Source organism: Exophiala dermatitidis (assembly GCF_000230625.1).
Source record: "Exophiala dermatitidis NIH/UT8656 unplaced genomic scaffold supercont1.6, whole genome shotgun sequence".
NCBI classification, from domain to species: domain Eukaryota; kingdom Fungi; phylum Ascomycota; class Eurotiomycetes; order Chaetothyriales; family Herpotrichiellaceae; genus Exophiala; species Exophiala dermatitidis.
The window spans coordinates 1,455,961-1,473,266 of NW_008751651.1; the positions used below are offsets into that span (position 1 = coordinate 1,455,961).

Here is a 17,306-nt window from a genome sequence, read left to right on the forward strand (position 1 = left end):
AGGAACCATCCCGCGACATCCCCTCTCGACCGTAAGCAAACCTGAGATCGTAGACTGACATCTTCGCAGCAAACATGTCTGCAGCCGATGTGAACGCTGCTGCCCCTACCACCGGCCAAAACGGTGCCTCGGACGCTCCTACCCAGAATGGCGCGCCTGCGATCAACACCAGCGTTGCGCAGTCTGAATCTGGCAACGACAACGATGCGTCCACCCCGTACTCGGCTTCCCCGTCTACCGCGGCTCAGCACTCTGCGTCTCTGTACGTCGGAGAGCTGGATCCCTCCGTCACTGAGGCTATGCTCTTCGAACTGTTCTCGTCCATCGGTCAAGTCGCCTCCATCCGCGTTTGCCGCGACGCTGTCACTCGTCGCTCGCTCGGTTATGCCTACGTCAACTACAACAACACCGCCGACGGAGAGAGAGCTTTGGAAGATTTGAACTACACCAGCATTAAAGGCCGTCCCTGCCGTATCATGTGGTCTCAGCGTGATCCCGCCCTACGCAAGACTGGACAAGGTAATGTCTTCATCAAGAACCTGGATGCGGCCATCGACAACAAGGCGCTCCATGACACTTTCTCGCAGTTTGGCAACATCCTGAGCTGCAAAGTCGCTCAGGACGAGCTTGGCAACTCCAAGGGTTACGGATTCGTCCACTATGAGACCGCCGAGGCCGCCAACCAAGCCATCAAATCCGTTAACGGCATGTTGTTGAACGACAAGAAGGTCTTTGTTGGCCACCACATTGCCAAGCGTGATCGCCAGAGCAAGCTCGAGGAAATGAAGGCGAACTTCACCAATGTCTATATCAAGAACATTGACGAGTCAGTCTCGGATGAAGAATTCACCAAGCTCTTCGAGCCGTACGGCGAGGTTGTCTCGGCCACCATCACTCGCGATGAGAATGGCAAGAGCCGTGGTTTTGGCTTCGTCAACTTCGCTAGTCACGAGTCGGCAGCCAAGGCTGTGGAGGAGCTCAATGACAAAGAGTTCCACGGCAAGAAGCTGTACGTCGGACGTGCTCAGAAGAAACATGAGCGTGAGGAGGAACTTCGGAGACAGTACGAGGCCGCTCGCATGGAGAAGGCTTCCAAGTACCAAGGTGTCAACCTCTACGTCAAGAACTTGACTGACGATGTCGATGATGACAAGCTCCGTGAACTCTTCAGCAGCTATGGTACCATCACCTCGGCCAAGGTCATGCGCGACAGTGCCGAGCGCACCGCCTCTCCTGCCAATGACAAAGACAAGGAGAACAAGAAGGCCGAAACTACCGAGGGCGAGTCGGAGCAGAAGGCTGAATCTCAAGAGAAGGATGAATCCAAGGAGGAGTCCAAGGAGGAAACTAAGGAGTCCAAGGAGACTAAGAAAGAGAACAAGAAGAACCTGGGCAAGAGCAAGGGTTTCGGTTTCGTCTGCTTCAGCAACCCCGATGAGGCTTCCAAGGCCGTCTCGGAAATGAACCAGAAGATGGTTAATGGCAAGCCGCTTTACGTTGCTCTCGCCCAGCGCAAGGATGTTCGCAGAAATCAACTCGAGGCTAGTATCCAAGCACGGAACACCCTTCGCCAACAGCAACAAGCCGCAGCTGCCGGCATGCCTCAAGGTTACATCCAACCCACTGTTTTCTATCCCGGTCAGCAGTTCCTTCCTCCGGGTGCTCAGCGCGGCATGCCCTTCGCAGGCCAACCTGGCATGGTCATCCCTGGAATGCAAGGCGGACGTGGACAGTTCCCTGGTGGATTCCCACAAGGAGGCCGCGGCATCCCTCAAGGTCAACAGCTTCCTCCCAACTTTGGTCTTCCTGGACAGATGCCTTTCATTCAGAACCCGGCTCTCGTCAACGGCATGTACAACAACCCTCAAGCATTGGCTCAGATGCAGGGTCAGATGGGTCGTGGCGCAGGTGGCCGTGGCCAGATGCAAGGCATGCAGGGTATGCCACCTAACATGCAGGGCATGGGTGGTATGCGTGGCGGACCAAACTTCCCTCAGGGCGGCCGAGGCGGCATGCAGAACATCCCAGGTGGCCAAGGAGCTGGACGTATCCCGCCGCAGGGACGAGGTCAGATGATTCCCAACCGTGAGGAGATCAACACCCCCAGCAGCCTCCACAACCTGGCATCTCTGCCCCAGAGCCAGCAAAAGCAGATCCTCGGCGAAGCAATCTACCCGAAGATCCAACAGATCCAACCAGAACTTGCAGGCAAGATCACTGGTATGCTTTTGGAGATGGACAACTCCGAGCTTCTCTCATTGTAAGTCTTCGGTCCTTTTTCTTTACTTTTGGATTTCCGCTAACAGGGTGCCACAGGGTTGATGATGACGCTGCTCTGCGTTCCAAGGTCGACGAGGCTCTCCGCGTGTACGACGACTACATGAAGAGCCGTAACGCTGAAGCCGGTCCCAATGGCACCAAGGAGGAAGAGGCACCCAAGGCTGAAGGTGCTGAGGCCTCTGCCGCTTGAGGAATTTGTGTTCGACTCCCACGGAACATTCACCCTCTGCCATGCTCACCTGCACTTTATTCATTTTGGGCGATATGCCTGTACTCAAAAGTTTTGATAGGCAACATTGACCTGAGCTCTGCTGGGAAACACAGGGCTTGTGGCTTGCTGGTACCTGGTGTGCAGGCGAACGGCGTCATTCCTTTGAGCTCGTGACTCGATTTCCCTCTGTCCCTGGTGGGTCGGTGATTATGGAGATGGGGTTTTATTGTGTATGATAGACTGGAAATATGCTCTTTTCTTTTTCCTCAGTTCTTGCCTTTCCATGCAGCAGGACGGGCATGTATTGTCAGCTACTGGTTCCTCTGGGATTTTCAACCATGAAAACTCGAGACAGATAGGGGTCGCATGTCCGCCCACCTGCATGGATAGCATTAGCAATAGCATGTCCCCTAATACAGATCAACCACTCATCTTGATTCTTTTTGTCTCGACTGTTCGTCTAATCCCATGGTGGTGTTTACTAGTATACTGGAGGCTACCCAGTTCTAAGTCTTCTATGTAGTGGACGCGCGGGTACTGCTTGCATAAGCCAGGGTCGACTGCAATGTCGATGATATTTAGCTTTAGCTTGACTTGTAGTAAGTATATATTATATTGCATCATCATGTTTCGCCTCGCTTGGCTCCGTCAACCTTATATGGACCCAAAGGCGCATATAGATTGATTCTGTGGCACGCAGTCTGGAACCAACGCAGATGAAATTGTTACTGTAACTATCTATATACGGACAACAACCGAGCCGTAAGTCCCAAAGGGGGTCCGGGTGTATGAAGCTGCGGTTAATGTATGAAGCTGAGCAGACAGCCAGCCTTGCGTGCGGTAGGCATTTGCAAGATGAACGTACCTGGGGAATCGATCTATTTTATTCTACAGTATTGTGCTGGAAGCCACAGCTGTCTGGTCCGGTTTCATCCTCTCCCTTCTCTTCTCTACCGTTGTGCAATTCGAACCTTCTACCAGACAGGAATATGATAATGTACTGTGCGTTTCCATGCTATGCCATGCCGGCTGACTGACTGGTTGATACGGCTCGTTGGATCCGGGCCTGTTGGGGACTTGGGTAGATGAGGACCATCATATACAGCAGGTAGAAGAGCAACAGTAGCGGACGGGATAGCACTAGAAAGAGTAGCAACAGAAGGAATTGATGATAGGAGTAGGAGAAACAGCAGCAGCAGCAGCAGCAGCAGCACGAGTACCAGTACCAGTACCAGTACCAGTACCAGTGACCCGTAACAATACCAGCAGTAGTACCAGTAGTATTGAATTCACTCACAGTCGCGATAAACAACACTACAGAGTGAAGTGAAAAACAACAACATAACAACAACACGGCAACATACCCAATCCACCTTGGAGAGGGCGCAGGCAGACACAACTTGAACACAACAGCGCAGCAGTTTAACCTGCGATAAACAACTTGAACAACAAGATACAACCACCATTGTTGACAGTACTCTCTCAGGCTGCGCGTCTCCTTTTTATCATTGCAATTGCTACTGTCGTTGTCACTGCGAGTTCTCTTCTCCTTTTTCAGTGCATTGCACACCCATAGAGACAGAGACGCTCGCAGACTTACCTAGTGGTAGATCGACTGGTTCAATTCCTGCTTCTCCTCCTCCTTCTTGACGTATCATACCTCATAGCCGTTCGCGGACGATATCATCACTGCTGTCCACGGCCAACAGCATCATCGTCGCAATCATCGTTGTTCAAAGTTGTCGTAACCCGTCAGATCTAGGTTTGTTCCTCTCCAGAGTACTAGACCTTGCCCTGCCTTACCCTATCTCACCTTTTCTTTTTCCACAGTCCTAACGCGAATCAACGCGGCACCCCAAAGGTCACTGATCTCCTTTCTCGAACAACTCCTACTACTTCGCGCCTTATATCAACCCAACTGGTTAGTCACCTACCTATCTCTAGCCATCAATTCGTTGATCTGGGACACTGAAATTGGAATAGGCGTAAACCACCTTTCAAAATCATGGCTTCACGTCACGGCCGTGGCCTCTTCGAAGACTCGCCGGAGTCCGACGGAGCAATGTCGCATCCAGCTGAAGGAGGTGGCCCAGTCGAGGACACAGACACATACACAAGCACAGGCACAGGTATAAACACAGATGCAGGTGAATACGATGGCCTCTTCTTCGCATCGCCATCGCCATCGCTACCAGCAAGCCCACCTCCAGGTGAAGCCCAGCGCAAGGGGCCGGAAGATGATGTCTCGTCTCTGGTCTGTGAAGCGAAGAAAGTCACTGCATTGAATCCCCTTGTGGCGGATTTCATGACGGGCAACAAGGGCCATAACAAGCAGCTCTTCTCAACTCTCATCCGATGCCAGTTGCAACTGATCAAAGGCAGATCTCCGGATTTTCCAGACAGCCAGGTCACCGTCTTCGACAAGGCGCTGGTGGAATTGACTAATAATGGTCGTGAGCTGGAGACACCGGCAGTCGTCAAGTTCTTCTGTGAGCATTACTTGAATATCCACGATAAGACTTCGGCCGTCGAGACCAAACGCAACCTCGGGATGGCTGTGGCTGTATCACATGGATTGAGGAAGAGCCAAAAACAAGGTGGTGAGTAAACAACCTGGCGAAGTGAAGACTGCTCAAACCCTTTGGAGACACTCATGTTGCTTTCTCCTGCATTCACTTGTCCGAGCTTGGAGATCATCACTGGTGCATGCACTCCAACTTGTGGATACTTCCTACCTCTAGTTTCTTTGCTTCCTATTCGCTGTCATTCCCCCCAGTGTGCTGTGAAAGACTTTTCTGACCATTGTCCCATGTCCAGCAGCGGTTGGTGCCAACAAATCGGAACAAGCAGCCACCAACAAGGGCCCAAAGAAGAGATTGGTGCCAGGGAGCTTTGTCTTGCCTGATGATTATGCAAAGGCGGGAGCATCTGCTGGTCTCGATGCCAGCAAGGGGCCAAGTGCAACTGCGAGTGCCAGTGAGGACGTGAAGATGACCGACGTCGCCCACGGAGTACCATCATATACGGTAGACGGAAAACTGGAACGCCTCTGGGATTTGTACAGCAGTGCGAAACAAGAGTTTGTGAATCTGTCCAACAACAACTGCCCACCAGACAATTTGATCCCGGCAGCCAAGTTTCTTCGCGACACCGCTGAGAACACACTGCAGTATGTTGAGGGCAAATACATCGACACAGGGAGGATGGACGACCTTGAGGCGACGTTCAATATGGCCAAAGTCACCGTGGTTTCTTTGACAGGAGGCAAGAAGCGCAAGTTCGACCATGTCAGCAAGGAAGAGACAAAAGATGCGCCGCGCGGACCTGGCTTCGGCACAAACATGAGCATGAGAATGGGTCCTGGTAGCCACAGCCCTGAGAAGAGAACTCGCCGCCAACGACGTGGATCTGGCTATGCATCTGGTTCTTTTGGGACAATGATGTCCTTGTCATCCTCCTTGCAACCCGGTCGAGGTGGTGTTGCTACTGCAGCTGGTAGTGAGGCCATCCGAGGCCGCGATCGTGATGGTCCCGCTGAAGGCGATCGCTACCGTCCTGGTCGCGAGCATACTCAAGCATTCAGCATCCGCGGCCATCCTCGTGGCAGTGATGGTGGAATTGGCGGTGGTCCTGGAGATGACGCTCAGAAACGCACCCAGGCAGAGATAAGAGCTGCAGAAATCGCCCGACTTCCTCCTCGTCCGCCTGCTCCTGCCGCATCAACTTATCGTCCTCCGAGAGGCCATAGCGGTATCCCATTTGGGTACACAAGAGACGTTGACTCGTATCAGCCAGGAAAAGACAAGTGAGAAGGACAATTCGTCAGGCTGGAGTCGATCTGGGTAGGGAGGCAGAAAAAGACGTGTGATGCTGCCTGGTTGTCTGCATGGGTTGGTTCTTGTCAAGCACTGGCATTGCTTCATATTCTACCAAGAACCATGGCCTGGATAGGTGTGAACTGCAACGGCCTTGGCGAGATGGATGGGCTGTGACTATTGGCTTCGGTGGTCTGGAAAGCCCAGAATGTTTTGTAAGACTTTAGCGTGAGTTCGCAGGGCAATGCAATAGGCAACAGGCCCTTTTGCAATGAATGAGAGAAGTATTTCAGGTACGATACGGCGTACAGTGTTTGTACTATGCACGGAGTCTGATGTGTTTGTTGTTGAGTCGAACTTGAACTTGAATTGGACGCGAGGCGCCCGCCTGTGCCAAGTCTACTAGGCCTATCATGGGAGAGCCTGCTGCCGCCGTGCAGGAGACAGCCCCCTTTCCAAAGCTTGGTAAAGCAGCATCATTTGCTGTCAACTTCAAGTTCAACAGGGCGTTCAAATTGTCTTTCATCTTTACATGAATTCGAGTAACAGGATTTGATGAGAACATATTATACATACGTATGCCTGTCCGACCAGAGCAGTCGCTCTTGATACTGGGAATATCTGAATGCGGACTTCGCTTGCACCTCAACCGGCGCCTTCGTTAACCAAGGCACACTCTTACAGCGCAAACCACACCCTTAGTAACCGGGAAAACAGAAAGTCGTTCCACCATTGCCGCGCCTATAAGAATGATCTGGGTATCTCCGCGCCGGCTTTGCTTTTGTACATTTGTAACCTCGGTCGTCTGGGGTGTACCGTCCTGTCAGCTCCATCGTTTGTTCATCTCATCCACAGATCTGGTCGAGCCGTAAACCCTGTCGGAAAACAAGACCGACCGCTCCAAACTGTCCCACCTCATCGCCATGCTTCAATTTGCAAATAACACTGCTCCAGGCGGTGGACAATGTCATCCCTTGTAACACATAACCTTGGAGTTTTTCTGCCGCAACTCCTCTTGGTAATGGACCACTGCCCAAAAAAAGAAAAAGCGAGACCCAGCGCTGTTGTCTGGGCATCTATGCCTTCGAACAGCAGATGCTCCCAAAGGTGACAAAGCCGAGTCGCACAAGAAAGAACTGATTCAATCCTCAACGCCATTGCTCAACCGCGCAGGTATCCTCCGGAACATAAATTTCAGAAGGCCGGGACATATGTCTTCAACCTAGGTATGTTTTCGTGCCAGTCTCTTTCCCAACTTCCGCCGGACCGGCAAATGTGGACCTCGGATTCCAATTATGGCTTCGACTGGGCGACCTGGGAGAGGAGTGGCTCGAGACTGGACTGATATAGGCTTGCGCGGAATCAAAGTAGCCCTGCTTTGTGTCCGGGTCCGGAGAGAGGACTGTCCGAGGATTGGGATTGGTCATAACCCGATCTGGAGTTTGAAGGTTCAGTTGTGGCCCGGCTCCGCTTAGCATTTCGTACGTACGAGGGTCGGTCGAGAGCCGTCTGGCATCAGCCGAGACAAATTCCTTCCGCCGTGGGAACTTGTTGCGCAGAAATTCGATCCAACCATGGGTCATCGACCATCTGCCCAGGAACATGAGGCACCAGAAGCCACTGAGCTAAATCTATTGGTTAGATTGGAGACGACGAGCGAAGGCTTGAGAGTCCTTACCCCGAGGATAATAAGCACTGCCAGCACCACGCCTTCTGATTTTACCAGTCCTTTCGTGTATGACAGACATTTGGTCTTGTCTCCTTGGGCGAGTGCCAGGCAATTCAGCCACGGGGTAGCCTTGCGCAGAAGCTGTTCGTTGATTTGGGTGCTGTTATCCATTGACACAAACACCACCGAGAAGAAGACAACCTCCGCAGTGATGACAAGGACAATGCTTGCACCACGCCACTGTAGCTGGACAACCCTTTTCACCCGGCGATACGTCTGTCTTGCAGACACAGTCCTCATACTGTTTGAGTAAGTGGGAGGAGCCTGGGAGCTGTCGTTGGTGGTTGGCTTGTCATCGAGGATGCTCTTCATATAGACATGGACGCAATAGCCAATGGTGATGAACTGCAGTACCAACCCCAATGCAGCAAAGGCCAACAGTGGGCCCCAGAAATCCTGCAAAGCATCCTTATGGTTGATGTGGCAGACATTACCGAAGCGAAAGGAAACGCCTGTCAGGCTCAGCGTGAGCGCAAGGCCAACAATGGGTATGCCCCATCCAAAGGCCAATGAGGTGTAGAAGAATTTGTCTCCAGGTACCACTTCCCAACAGATCTGGAGGTGAAGTGCAAGAGCTCGGCAAAATACCCAAATGACAATGGCCCATCCTCCAAACAATAAGAACGCACCGCTGACTGCACAGACACCACTCGAGTGCATGTCATTGGGGGTGATCTCGTTGAAACATTGGTCGGGCTTCGCGGCCTGCGGGATTATAAAGGCAAGCTGGATGGGATCCGTCAGTATCGTTCCTCATCCGAAAACCTGCAATGTACAGACCTCAAGAAAGACCACGCCCAAAGTGAGGCAAACGCTCAAGTAATGCCTGTGGGTGAACTTGACTGGCAGGATAGCGAATGACAGGATAAGATAAACGGAAAGAATGAAGGCTGCTACGTTCACCCAGTTGGCAATCTCCGTCCGGCTCTCGAATCCTCCGTAGAGTCAGCCTGCGCAATAAAACTGTACTTGTCGGCGTAGCATACCATCCGAGTATGCCCAATCAGACAAAGGGCAGGGCAAACAGCAGGTCAAGTTGTGAAGATCGGGTAGAGGCATGCAGAAGCGACCTGGAGTAACTGGAAACGGTGAGAAAACGAGCGAGCGATGATGATTTTAGCCACTTGGGTACGTACATCCGCCGGTGTCTGGAAAGACGCTTTCTTGCAAAAACGGAGCCGGGCATAGGCCCCTTAGATCTGACAACGAAGACATCTTGAGTTTCTCGCAAGGCAACAAGCCAGCTCCCGTTGCTCTATAATCTCATGACCGCGGTTCGTATTGTCTGAGGAATTGCTATCTGAAAGTAGGCCGGTCGTCCCGAGCAATCCGCGTGACGAGGTCAAGGCTGGGTATAGAAGGAGGAGATGGTGTGGGAGAGAGTCAATGGAGGGTGGGTGGGACGGGGTAGAATATCAAAGGTTCAGTCCTTCAAGTCTAGATCTGCAATCTCGAGAGGGGAAAAGACGACGAGAGCATGCTCAGACGTGAAAGAAGCGTAGCCTTTCAGTACCGACCACCGAGGAGAAAATGTGTGTCAGGGTACACCCTGGAAAGCAGGATCAGGACAGCAGATTCGGTAGGATGGAGCAGACTTGGTAGACGGCGGATGATATCCTGACCTGTCCTAGCTGGCAACACGGGTTCCTGGAGAGTTTGGGACCTGCAGCTTACTGAAATAACGGCCGTCTAGCGGTGTCTTAGGTCCAAGCCAGGTACTCCGTGCTACGGGAGAGAAGGTCACATACGAGTACCTTGTCGTGGTAGCTGGTGGGGAGGAAGCGATCCTCGGCGGAGTGGAGGAGACTCACCGTGAGGCACAACGACAAGGGCACTTCTGTATGACTGGAGTAGCCACAAGCCCATCACAGCCCTGCCGCCAACAAGTGGTCCCAAGGTGACAGAGCTGGGGACTAGTGTTGGAAAAAGTAATACTGACGACGAGATCCAACTGGCCAAGGGGTTTGTAGCACTATTACTTTTCATCATGATCCTTCTCGCCAGTTTTCGCGCCAATTGCCGTTGTTGACGGTATCATCCATTAAAGACGCCTCATGGGCTTTCGTCCACGTACCAACTGGTAGAGCCGCCGCTGAGGAAACAGGACTCGACTGCAATGAGGTACAGTAGGCACCAGAGTGGGAGCAAATTGAACACAAGAAGCACAAGATGTTACGTAGGATTGGGCGGTGGATGCGACGTCTCATCGAATTGAACGCGACTTTGGTGCCAGACCACGCGACCGGGGTCGGAGACAGGGGCGATGCAGGAACGGCATGCAGTAGTGGGCATCGCGCGCCTCTCACTACGCTGTACAATGGTACAATTGTACAGACCATCCGGGGTGCCACCGGCCCAGCAGGAATCGAGATCCAAGACGCTAACAAAGCCAGGGCTCCAACGGCGGTCGAATGATTGACCCCATGATATTTTTCTTTGCTGTGTGGAAGCCCGAAATCGCCCAGAAGGGAGGATTAGCCGGACAGACTCCAGGGGCCACAGTGGGTGACTTTTTCTCTGCTCGGCTTTCATCCCAAGAGAAGCATGGGTGCGACGATTCATGGTTTCAGGAGAGAAGAGGCGTCGAAGAGGCGTCGAAGGGAGTACGCCTTGAGCGGACGCGGTCAAGGTAGCTTTTCTTCGGGGCAGCTCCAACACTGGCAACAGATCAGTGCTCGAAGGGCGAGAGTCGAGAGCTTCATGTCTCCGTTGGTCACCGTTGTCTCTGGGAGAGGGATACGCTGCGTATCACCTATCTCCTACTCCCTTCAGGTAGATACTCGTCTACCTGTTTGATCCTACTCTGTACTGGACCTGAGATATCATGTCCATGGCCACTTTACTGGGCGACGTAGAGCTCGCGTGCTGCAGCGTAGAAAATTACTACCTGTCTAGTCCTATTGTTATTGGACAGTTGCAGTTTTAATTATTATACCAGAGGTTGTAGTAGTGGCTCTGACTTCGGTCTGCGCCGAGCCAAACAGCCTGCGCTTCCCAAAGTGTCAAGATCACTGCATGCCCCTCGCTACTACACTGTACTAGGTCGACGGAGCCTACTAGTAGTAGTAAGAGGAACCAGGGACCTCGCCATAACACCGTGACCCTGTATTCCACATGGTCCCTCAGTTGTACCTAGGTACAACTCCTGTACCTCAACCACCTCACACCTAGTACCAGGTTGTAGGTAGATGCTGTGGGTACAAGTGCCCTACCGAGCACGATGCAAAAGACTGCTTGTGCAGCGAAGGAGATTCCTCAACGCCGTCAACAGAATACTGCTACGTCAGCTGGCTCTTCCAAAAGGAAGTAAAACTCGAATGCTACGAAATCTGACAGGCCCCGATGAAAATGGGCTGGCTGCAAGCTGTCTCCTGTCAACACAAGATCCCGTCCCGATCGCCATGAGCCTCCCCACAAGTCCCTTGTTCTGTTCTGTCAGCATCGGTCCGTTCTGTCACGCGAAATCCTTCCTCGGGCCACCACTGGACCGCGAGTCCCTGGCCTGCCAGTGTGTGCCGTCTGCTCTTGATTGACTTCAAGGAACTGAATTATGAGACACTCGGCACTTCTCCAGAACGCTAGGGCCTGGGAGGACAAAATATTAATTGAGATCAGAGACATGAACAATATACAGTACTAGTTGGTGACACCCCACCATTGGCCCAGCACAGATTCCTCGTGTAGCGTTTCACTTGTGCGTCTTCTGCGGTGTGCACATCAGCGAGTTCAGTTGCCCATTCTGCATTTGCACCAGCTGAACTCCTATCATTCGATGGTTCCAGGAAGCCTGTCGACTTGGAGTGCATATTGTCTGCCAACGCTTAGAATCGACTCTTTGCAGACACATTACCTATTCTGTGTACTACTGCCCCTTCCCGCCGACATGCACTACCTCAGCATTGGTTGGGTCACCTCTGGTAGGTACTCCTGGTAGGTACCTAGGTACCTAGGTAGGCAGATTTATGCGCATTTCCAGGCGTAACGTCCAGCAGCTACCCTGTGACACACGAGACTAGGTATATTTGGCCCCTCCATGACCTGACTCGTATTCAACAATAATATAATTTGCTGTGCCGCACTCACCGCCAAATTGGTGTTTTCAGTTCTGGTCAACGGCCCTGGGCGATGAGGGTGCTGACCCAGCACATGGAAGCAGGGATGAGTGTTATTGCCGCGTGCTGCCTCAAACCCTCCGACAAGACTATCCTGACGAGGAGACGTTGCCCCGTACCAGGGTTTTCCCTCAAGAGACTTTTCCGACAAGCTGATCAGCATGCACCGTGGCTCGAGGTGCCGGTCGCCATTTTCTGCACTTTTTGGACCATTTCCAGAGATGATTATTGCGATTCGCCAAAGTTCAAGGCACATTCGCTCTAGCGTCAATTAACCGAGGCCGCCTCCACCCAATCATGCTCCAGACATGCATTTCGGTGATGGCATTGGTCTTTTCACGATGCACTTTTCAATTTGACCTCTGCCGGGGCTGACTGCGCAACAGTCCCTAGTAGCGCTCGGATGAGAGTCCGTAGACGCGTATTGGGCGAACTTTCGGCAGCAAGACGCTGTGCCACAACACGTTTTTTGTCATGTTCCAGAACGAGCGGGAGCGTTGAACTACGCCCTGAACAGAGGACATCGACTTCGTGTTGGTCTGTATCAACAGCTCATACTTTCCACGACGCATCTGGACGGGTTACTCGTCCGCGCCGCCGCCTTCTGGGGCCGAAGGTGACACATTCCCTGGGCTGTGAGACAAGTGACATGCTTTGTCAGACCTCCCTTGAAGTAAGCCCAGGCGCGAATGGCCTTAGAATGATGCTGACGTAGCCTGAAAGCCCACCGTACAGTGCCAAAGCATTGCCAAAGTTCATCACATCATTGTGGGGGCGATTTTCCTTCTGCACAGGTACGGCTCCGGGATAAATGGAATAACGGATCGGTATAAGCATGGGCAGATCTCGGCGAGCCACAGTCCGGGCGGCTATGTAGCGAGTGGTATTCAAGAAGCGTTGAGGACACGGTCCTAGGGATTGTAGGTTAATGTCGGACTCGCCAAAGAAATCCTACATATACATACCACAAATTGCTCCAAGCTCAGTTCGAAGAGCTCATTATTGACTCCGATGCCACCAGGATGTTCAACCGGAGATAGCGGGTTCTTGACAACATACTCGACGTAGCAGTTGACGTAGATCTGCTGCAATGCAATCCTCATGGAGCCAGACTTTGTATCTGTGAGCATGACAAACTTGATATTGGTGGGTGTCTCGTAGTAGTGGAGCTTGTATTGGGAAGTTCGATATGAAAGAAAACTGCGCCCGTTCCGTTAATGTTATGTTACATCTCGAGGCCAGACGAGACAAACCTATCGTCCTCGCCTCCTAGCTTCCGCACCATGTTCCGTAAAGAGAATACCACCCCGAAGACAAGCTTCGCATCGTTCTCCGCACTCAGGGTTGAGCGGCCTGTGATTCCACTGTTGCCGTATGCCTGCGAAGACGGTCGGCCTGTTTTGCCGGAGGACGAGAGCGTAGATGGTAGCCAGTTCTTCTTGTAGATGCACTCGGCTAGGGGAGTCAGTCCCGTGCTCTTAAAATACCATACCGGTGATATAGAACTTACCATGCCGATCAAAGATGTAGAATGAGTACACGACCATCGCGGATGTGGCAGCCTCCGCATGAACAACTTGAAGGCAGGCTCGACACTCTTCCTCCCATGCAGGATACCGACAGAGAGCTCCCCTTACACTGCTTTCGAGACCATGTTAGGGCAAGTATCACAGCAGTTGCTGTTGAAAGAATGTTTGTAGTAGTCACTGCGCTGTGAACTTGAACTGTACAGTATGTTTACCTCATAATCCAAGAATCAATCCATCAATGCAAGCGTCCAAAATGGCAGGTACGCCGGCGGCCTTATCCACGTCTTACGGCAACCCTCCCCGCCGCTGCCACCGCGCAGTTATTCTGAGCTTCATAGGCACACCGGGTCCTGGGTTACTGTGCAGAAAAACTGTGATGTCGATTGCCTCATGGACTTCGTGGCATCCCCTACGTCCACGTCGGCGGAGGAAGAATTGCGCTTTGCTGCCGCCGTAAAGCCAGGTCAACCCCGCGGACTTCTGCAATCACATGGAATTACCCTCGACGAAAGCCCAGCCCACCCCTCCACCAACTCCCAGAAGCCGCCTGTGATCAAACATTTGTGAGACTTGGCCAGCGGATGTCAATGGCTCTTTCTGATTGTCTACAGGTCGAGTCCTGAGTATAGCAGTCCTCTCCGCCATCATCGTCGGACACCCTCTGCTCCCAAGCATGTCAAGGTAGACCATCTTTGTGACAATCGGTGGAGCTGTTGACCGAGCCACTTCAGGAATCGTTGAATGCTCGGTCCGAGTACGTCACGAGTCAGGACGACGGCGTTGCTGAACATCGCATCAACCAATACATTATCAAGCAAGAGATCGGACGTGGCTCTTTCGGAGCTGTCCATCTAGCAGTCGACCAATATGGCAAGGAATATGTGAGGCTGCTTCTAGAATGTCTTGATGATTGCTAAGCCTTCGACAGGCAGTTAAAGAGTTCTCCAAGGCTCGGCTTCGCAAACGCGCTCAATCCCATATACTCCGGAGACCGTTCCAGCAGCGTCGCCGGGGTGCTTTACAAGGCTTTAACTCACCCTTGCACAGAAATGTGGGACAAGAGGGAGGAGTACCGGAGAGCGCAATAGACCTGATCAAAGAGGAGATCGCCATCATGAAGAAGTTGAACCACCCTAACTTGGTATCGCTTATCGAAGTCTTGGATGATCCCACAGAAGATTCGCTTTACATGGTCATGGAGATGTGCAAGAAGGGGGTCGTTATGAAGGTCGGGCTGGATGAAAGAGCAGATCCCTATCCGGACCATGTTTGTCGTTATTGGTTTCGTGATCTGATCCTGGGTATTGAATACCTGCACGCTCAAGGAGTGGTGCATCGTGATATCAAACCCGACAACTGCCTTATCACCGAAGATGACGTGCTGAAAGTCGTAGACTTTGGAGTCTCGGAGATGTTTGAGAAGGATTCGGAGATGCTCACGGCCAAATCGGCGGGGAGTCCTGCATTTCTGCCACCAGAGCTGTGCATTGCTCGACATGGAGATGTTTCAGGCCGAGCGGCGGACATCTGGTCTATGGGGGTCACATTATACTGTCTCAAGTATGGCAGGATTCCCTTCGAAAAAGGAGGCATCTTTGAGCTATACGAAGCAATTAAAAACGACGAGCCCGACCTAGGGGAGGAGCAAGATCCAGACTTCCGCGACTTGATGGGAAAGATTTTGGAAAAAGACCCCGAGAAACGGATCAAAATGCGCGAACTGAGGGTAATTCTAAGGATTTTTCCCTCGTTATACTCGCTAACAAAGTCTAGGCACACCCTTGGGTTACCAGACAGGGCAGGGATAAGTTACTTCCTGAAGAAGAGAACACCGCGGACCTTATCGAACCGCCCACGGAGGCAGAAATGAACGAAGCCATCACTAGTAACATGACCAACATTCTAACTGTCGTAAGTCTTCCTTGCTTTTCTTGAAGGGGAAAAAAGAAGACAAAAGGAAAAGGGAGCAGCGTCAGTTACTAACTCCATCAAGATGAAAGCCGTCCGGAAGTTTAAGGCGCTGTTGGACAAGAACAAGCCCCCTGTTTTGAGATCCATCCTAGGGGACCAAGTGGATGGCCATTTCTCCCAGCCACCGGCCACGATCAACAGCGCAGCATCCAAGACTATTCCTCACAAATCTCACAGTTTCCATGAGTTTGATGGAGCGCACATGGACAACTTACCGGAAAGAGAAGAGCTTGAGCAGGGTATGAGCCATCTCCACATGCGACCAGTGCCCACACTAAGCATAGATGATACTACCATTGCCGAAGCTGAACCGCAGGAATCAGATGCTGGGAGTCGTCCTACGGCGTTGGCAAGCGAGTCAAGCACAGACACAGATGAAGGATTGACCAAAGTCCAAACCTTGGGCGACATTGATGAGCTGGATTTACAGAAATTACCACCGTTCCGGTCGTTGAAGGTCCACGCGAATACTACAGACGATATAGGACATCGGGGACATGCACATGACCCGCTGGAGGACCATTTGTACCTCCGTATCGGACCATCGACGTTTTCTGGAAGCAGTCCGCAGGCCGACGATGATGGCGGCTACCTGCCGGACGACGAGGGATACGTTGTTAGCGAAAGCCCTGGCGCGGCCGACGTGGATATATATGAGACCGCCTACCGCGATGAGATCGAGCGCATCATGGCACGAGCAAAGGAGCAGAACAAAGAGCCCAACGTTTACCTAACCCGCCGCGTCGACGAGAAGCTGATGGCTATTAGCGGTCTGGCAGGCAAATGGGCCGCCATGGGGGAAGAAGCAAAAGCTCAGATTAAGGACTACACTCAATTTTCGACCAGGAAAGCCCGAGTGACTGAAGTTAGTCGTGCGCTTCGACAAGCAGCGCGGGCGGAATACGAACGAAGAAAACAAGAACGGCGGGAGCAGATCGCAGTAGAAAAGGCTCACCGCGCGAAACACAAGGCAGAGCCAGCAGGCACCTCCAAACCAGCCGTATCAGATTCTCCTCTTTCGACCGGCGCAGCAGTAGAAGAGACAGCTCCAAGCAGCCCGCAGTCTGCCAGGCAAGCGGGACTCTGGAAAGGTAAGGCTGCGGATAAGGGACGGCAGGCCAGAACTTCAATTCTAGGTCTGATGGACGCGGTTAAGAACAAGCGTCGAACCCGGTCTAAGGAAGAAGAAAGTTGATCAGCATGCGAAGACACTCACACAGAGACTGGGTGCTTTTTGCAGCCACGATGACCGCAAGTCGGGCCTTTCGAGGGATATGCCGAGGACAGTTGGTCCGCAGGACACGTCAAAAATGCTGACTGGCGAAGCAGAGGCACTGCAATATCTACTAAGCATGCTATAGGTGCCGTTGACAACGCTGAGGAAAAAGGTGACCCAATAGACATTTGCATTACTGAGATAGAGGCAAAGGCCCCAATCCTCGCTGCGGGCAGGAGGAGGCGGTGGCGGCCAAACGAGATCAGACCACGAGAACCCGTCCCCGGAACGAATGTAAGGATGATATAGACGGACTGGAAGGACACGGAGGAGCCTGAGGAGTCCGCATGGCTTAGGCCGAAGCTGTATCCGGTGATGGAAAACAGGCAGACTTCGAGACGACTTCGCCCTGACATGGAGACCGACTGCCAGATCTGCCCGTG

General features: G+C 52.4%; 5 protein-coding genes across 6 annotated transcripts; 3 read left to right on the forward strand and 2 right to left on the reverse strand.

Moving 5' to 3' along the window:
* Nucleotides 1-74: 74 nt before the first annotated feature.
* On the forward strand, nt 75-2,470 carry HMPREF1120_07363 (nucleolin; the record flags this gene model as incomplete). Its single annotated transcript, XM_009161585.1, has 2 exons — nt 75-2,260; nt 2,317-2,470. 2 exons carry the CDS (start codon nt 75-77, stop codon nt 2,468-2,470), a joined length of 2,340 nt encoding a protein of 779 aa, XP_009159833.1.
* Nucleotides 2,471-4,496: 2,026 nt separating this feature from the next.
* HMPREF1120_07364 (uncharacterized protein) lies at nt 4,497-6,300 on the forward strand (the record flags this gene model as incomplete). Its single annotated transcript, XM_009161586.1, has 2 exons — nt 4,497-5,091; nt 5,309-6,300. 2 exons carry the CDS (start codon nt 4,497-4,499, stop codon nt 6,298-6,300), a joined length of 1,587 nt encoding a protein of 528 aa, XP_009159834.1.
* A 508-nt stretch (nt 6,301-6,808) lies between these two features.
* HMPREF1120_07365 lies at nt 6,809-10,932 on the reverse strand. 2 transcript variants are annotated; one of them, XM_009161588.1, is made up of 6 exons: nt 9,172-10,932; nt 9,022-9,114; nt 8,816-8,970; nt 7,985-8,761; nt 7,796-7,931; nt 6,809-7,741 (listed from the first exon to the last, which is right to left on the reverse strand). In XM_009161588.1, exons 1-6 carry the CDS (start codon nt 9,248-9,250, stop codon nt 7,524-7,526), a joined length of 1,458 nt encoding a protein of 485 aa, XP_009159836.1. In that variant the 5' UTR covers nt 9,251-10,932; the 3' UTR covers nt 6,809-7,523. The 2 variants fall into 2 exon arrangements, with proteins under 2 accessions (XP_009159836.1, XP_009159835.1); XM_009161587.1 differs by having other exon boundaries at nt 6,809-7,931.
* Nucleotides 10,933-11,594: 662 nt separating this feature from the next.
* Nucleotides 11,595-14,103, reverse strand: HMPREF1120_07366 (uncharacterized protein). Its single transcript, XM_009161589.1, has 4 exons — nt 13,658-14,103; nt 13,401-13,602; nt 13,113-13,347; nt 11,595-13,058 (listed from the first exon to the last, which is right to left on the reverse strand). The coding sequence occupies exons 1-4, from the start codon at nt 13,692-13,694 to the stop codon at nt 13,035-13,037; spliced, it is 498 nt and encodes a 165-aa protein (XP_009159837.1). The 5' UTR covers nt 13,695-14,103; the 3' UTR covers nt 11,595-13,034.
* Nucleotides 14,067-16,842, forward strand: HMPREF1120_07367 (calcium/calmodulin-dependent protein kinase kinase; the record flags this gene model as incomplete). The annotated part of the gene is made up of 6 exons (XM_009161590.1): nt 14,067-14,239; nt 14,288-14,357; nt 14,408-14,557; nt 14,605-15,402; nt 15,450-15,587; nt 15,670-16,842. The coding sequence occupies 6 exons, from the start codon at nt 14,067-14,069 to the stop codon at nt 16,840-16,842; spliced, it is 2,502 nt and encodes an 833-aa protein (XP_009159838.1).
* Nucleotides 16,843-17,306: the final 464 nt, after the last annotated feature.

Coding starts and splice junctions, on each gene's coding strand:
- HMPREF1120_07365 (XM_009161587.1), bottom strand. CDS start 9,250: ATGTCTTCGTTGTCAGATCTAAGGGGCCTATGCCCGGCTCCGTTTTTG. Junction 9,115..9,171: donor CTTTCCAGACACCGGCGGAT/GTACGTACCCAA, acceptor CACCGTTTCCAG/TTACTCCAGGTCGCTTCTGC. Junction 8,971..9,021: donor TGATTGGGCATACTCGGATG/GTATGCTACGCC, acceptor GACTCTACGGAG/GATTCGAGAGCCGGACGGAG.
- HMPREF1120_07366 (XM_009161589.1), bottom strand. CDS start 13,694: ATGGTCGTGTACTCATTCTACATCTTTGATCGGCATG. Junction 13,348..13,400: donor CTAGGAGGCGAGGACGATAG/GTTTGTCTCGTC, acceptor GAACGGGCGCAG/TTTTCTTTCATATCGAACTT. Junction 13,059..13,112: donor TGAGCTTGGAGCAATTTGTG/GTATGTATATGT, acceptor TACAATCCCTAG/GACCGTGTCCTCAACGCTTC.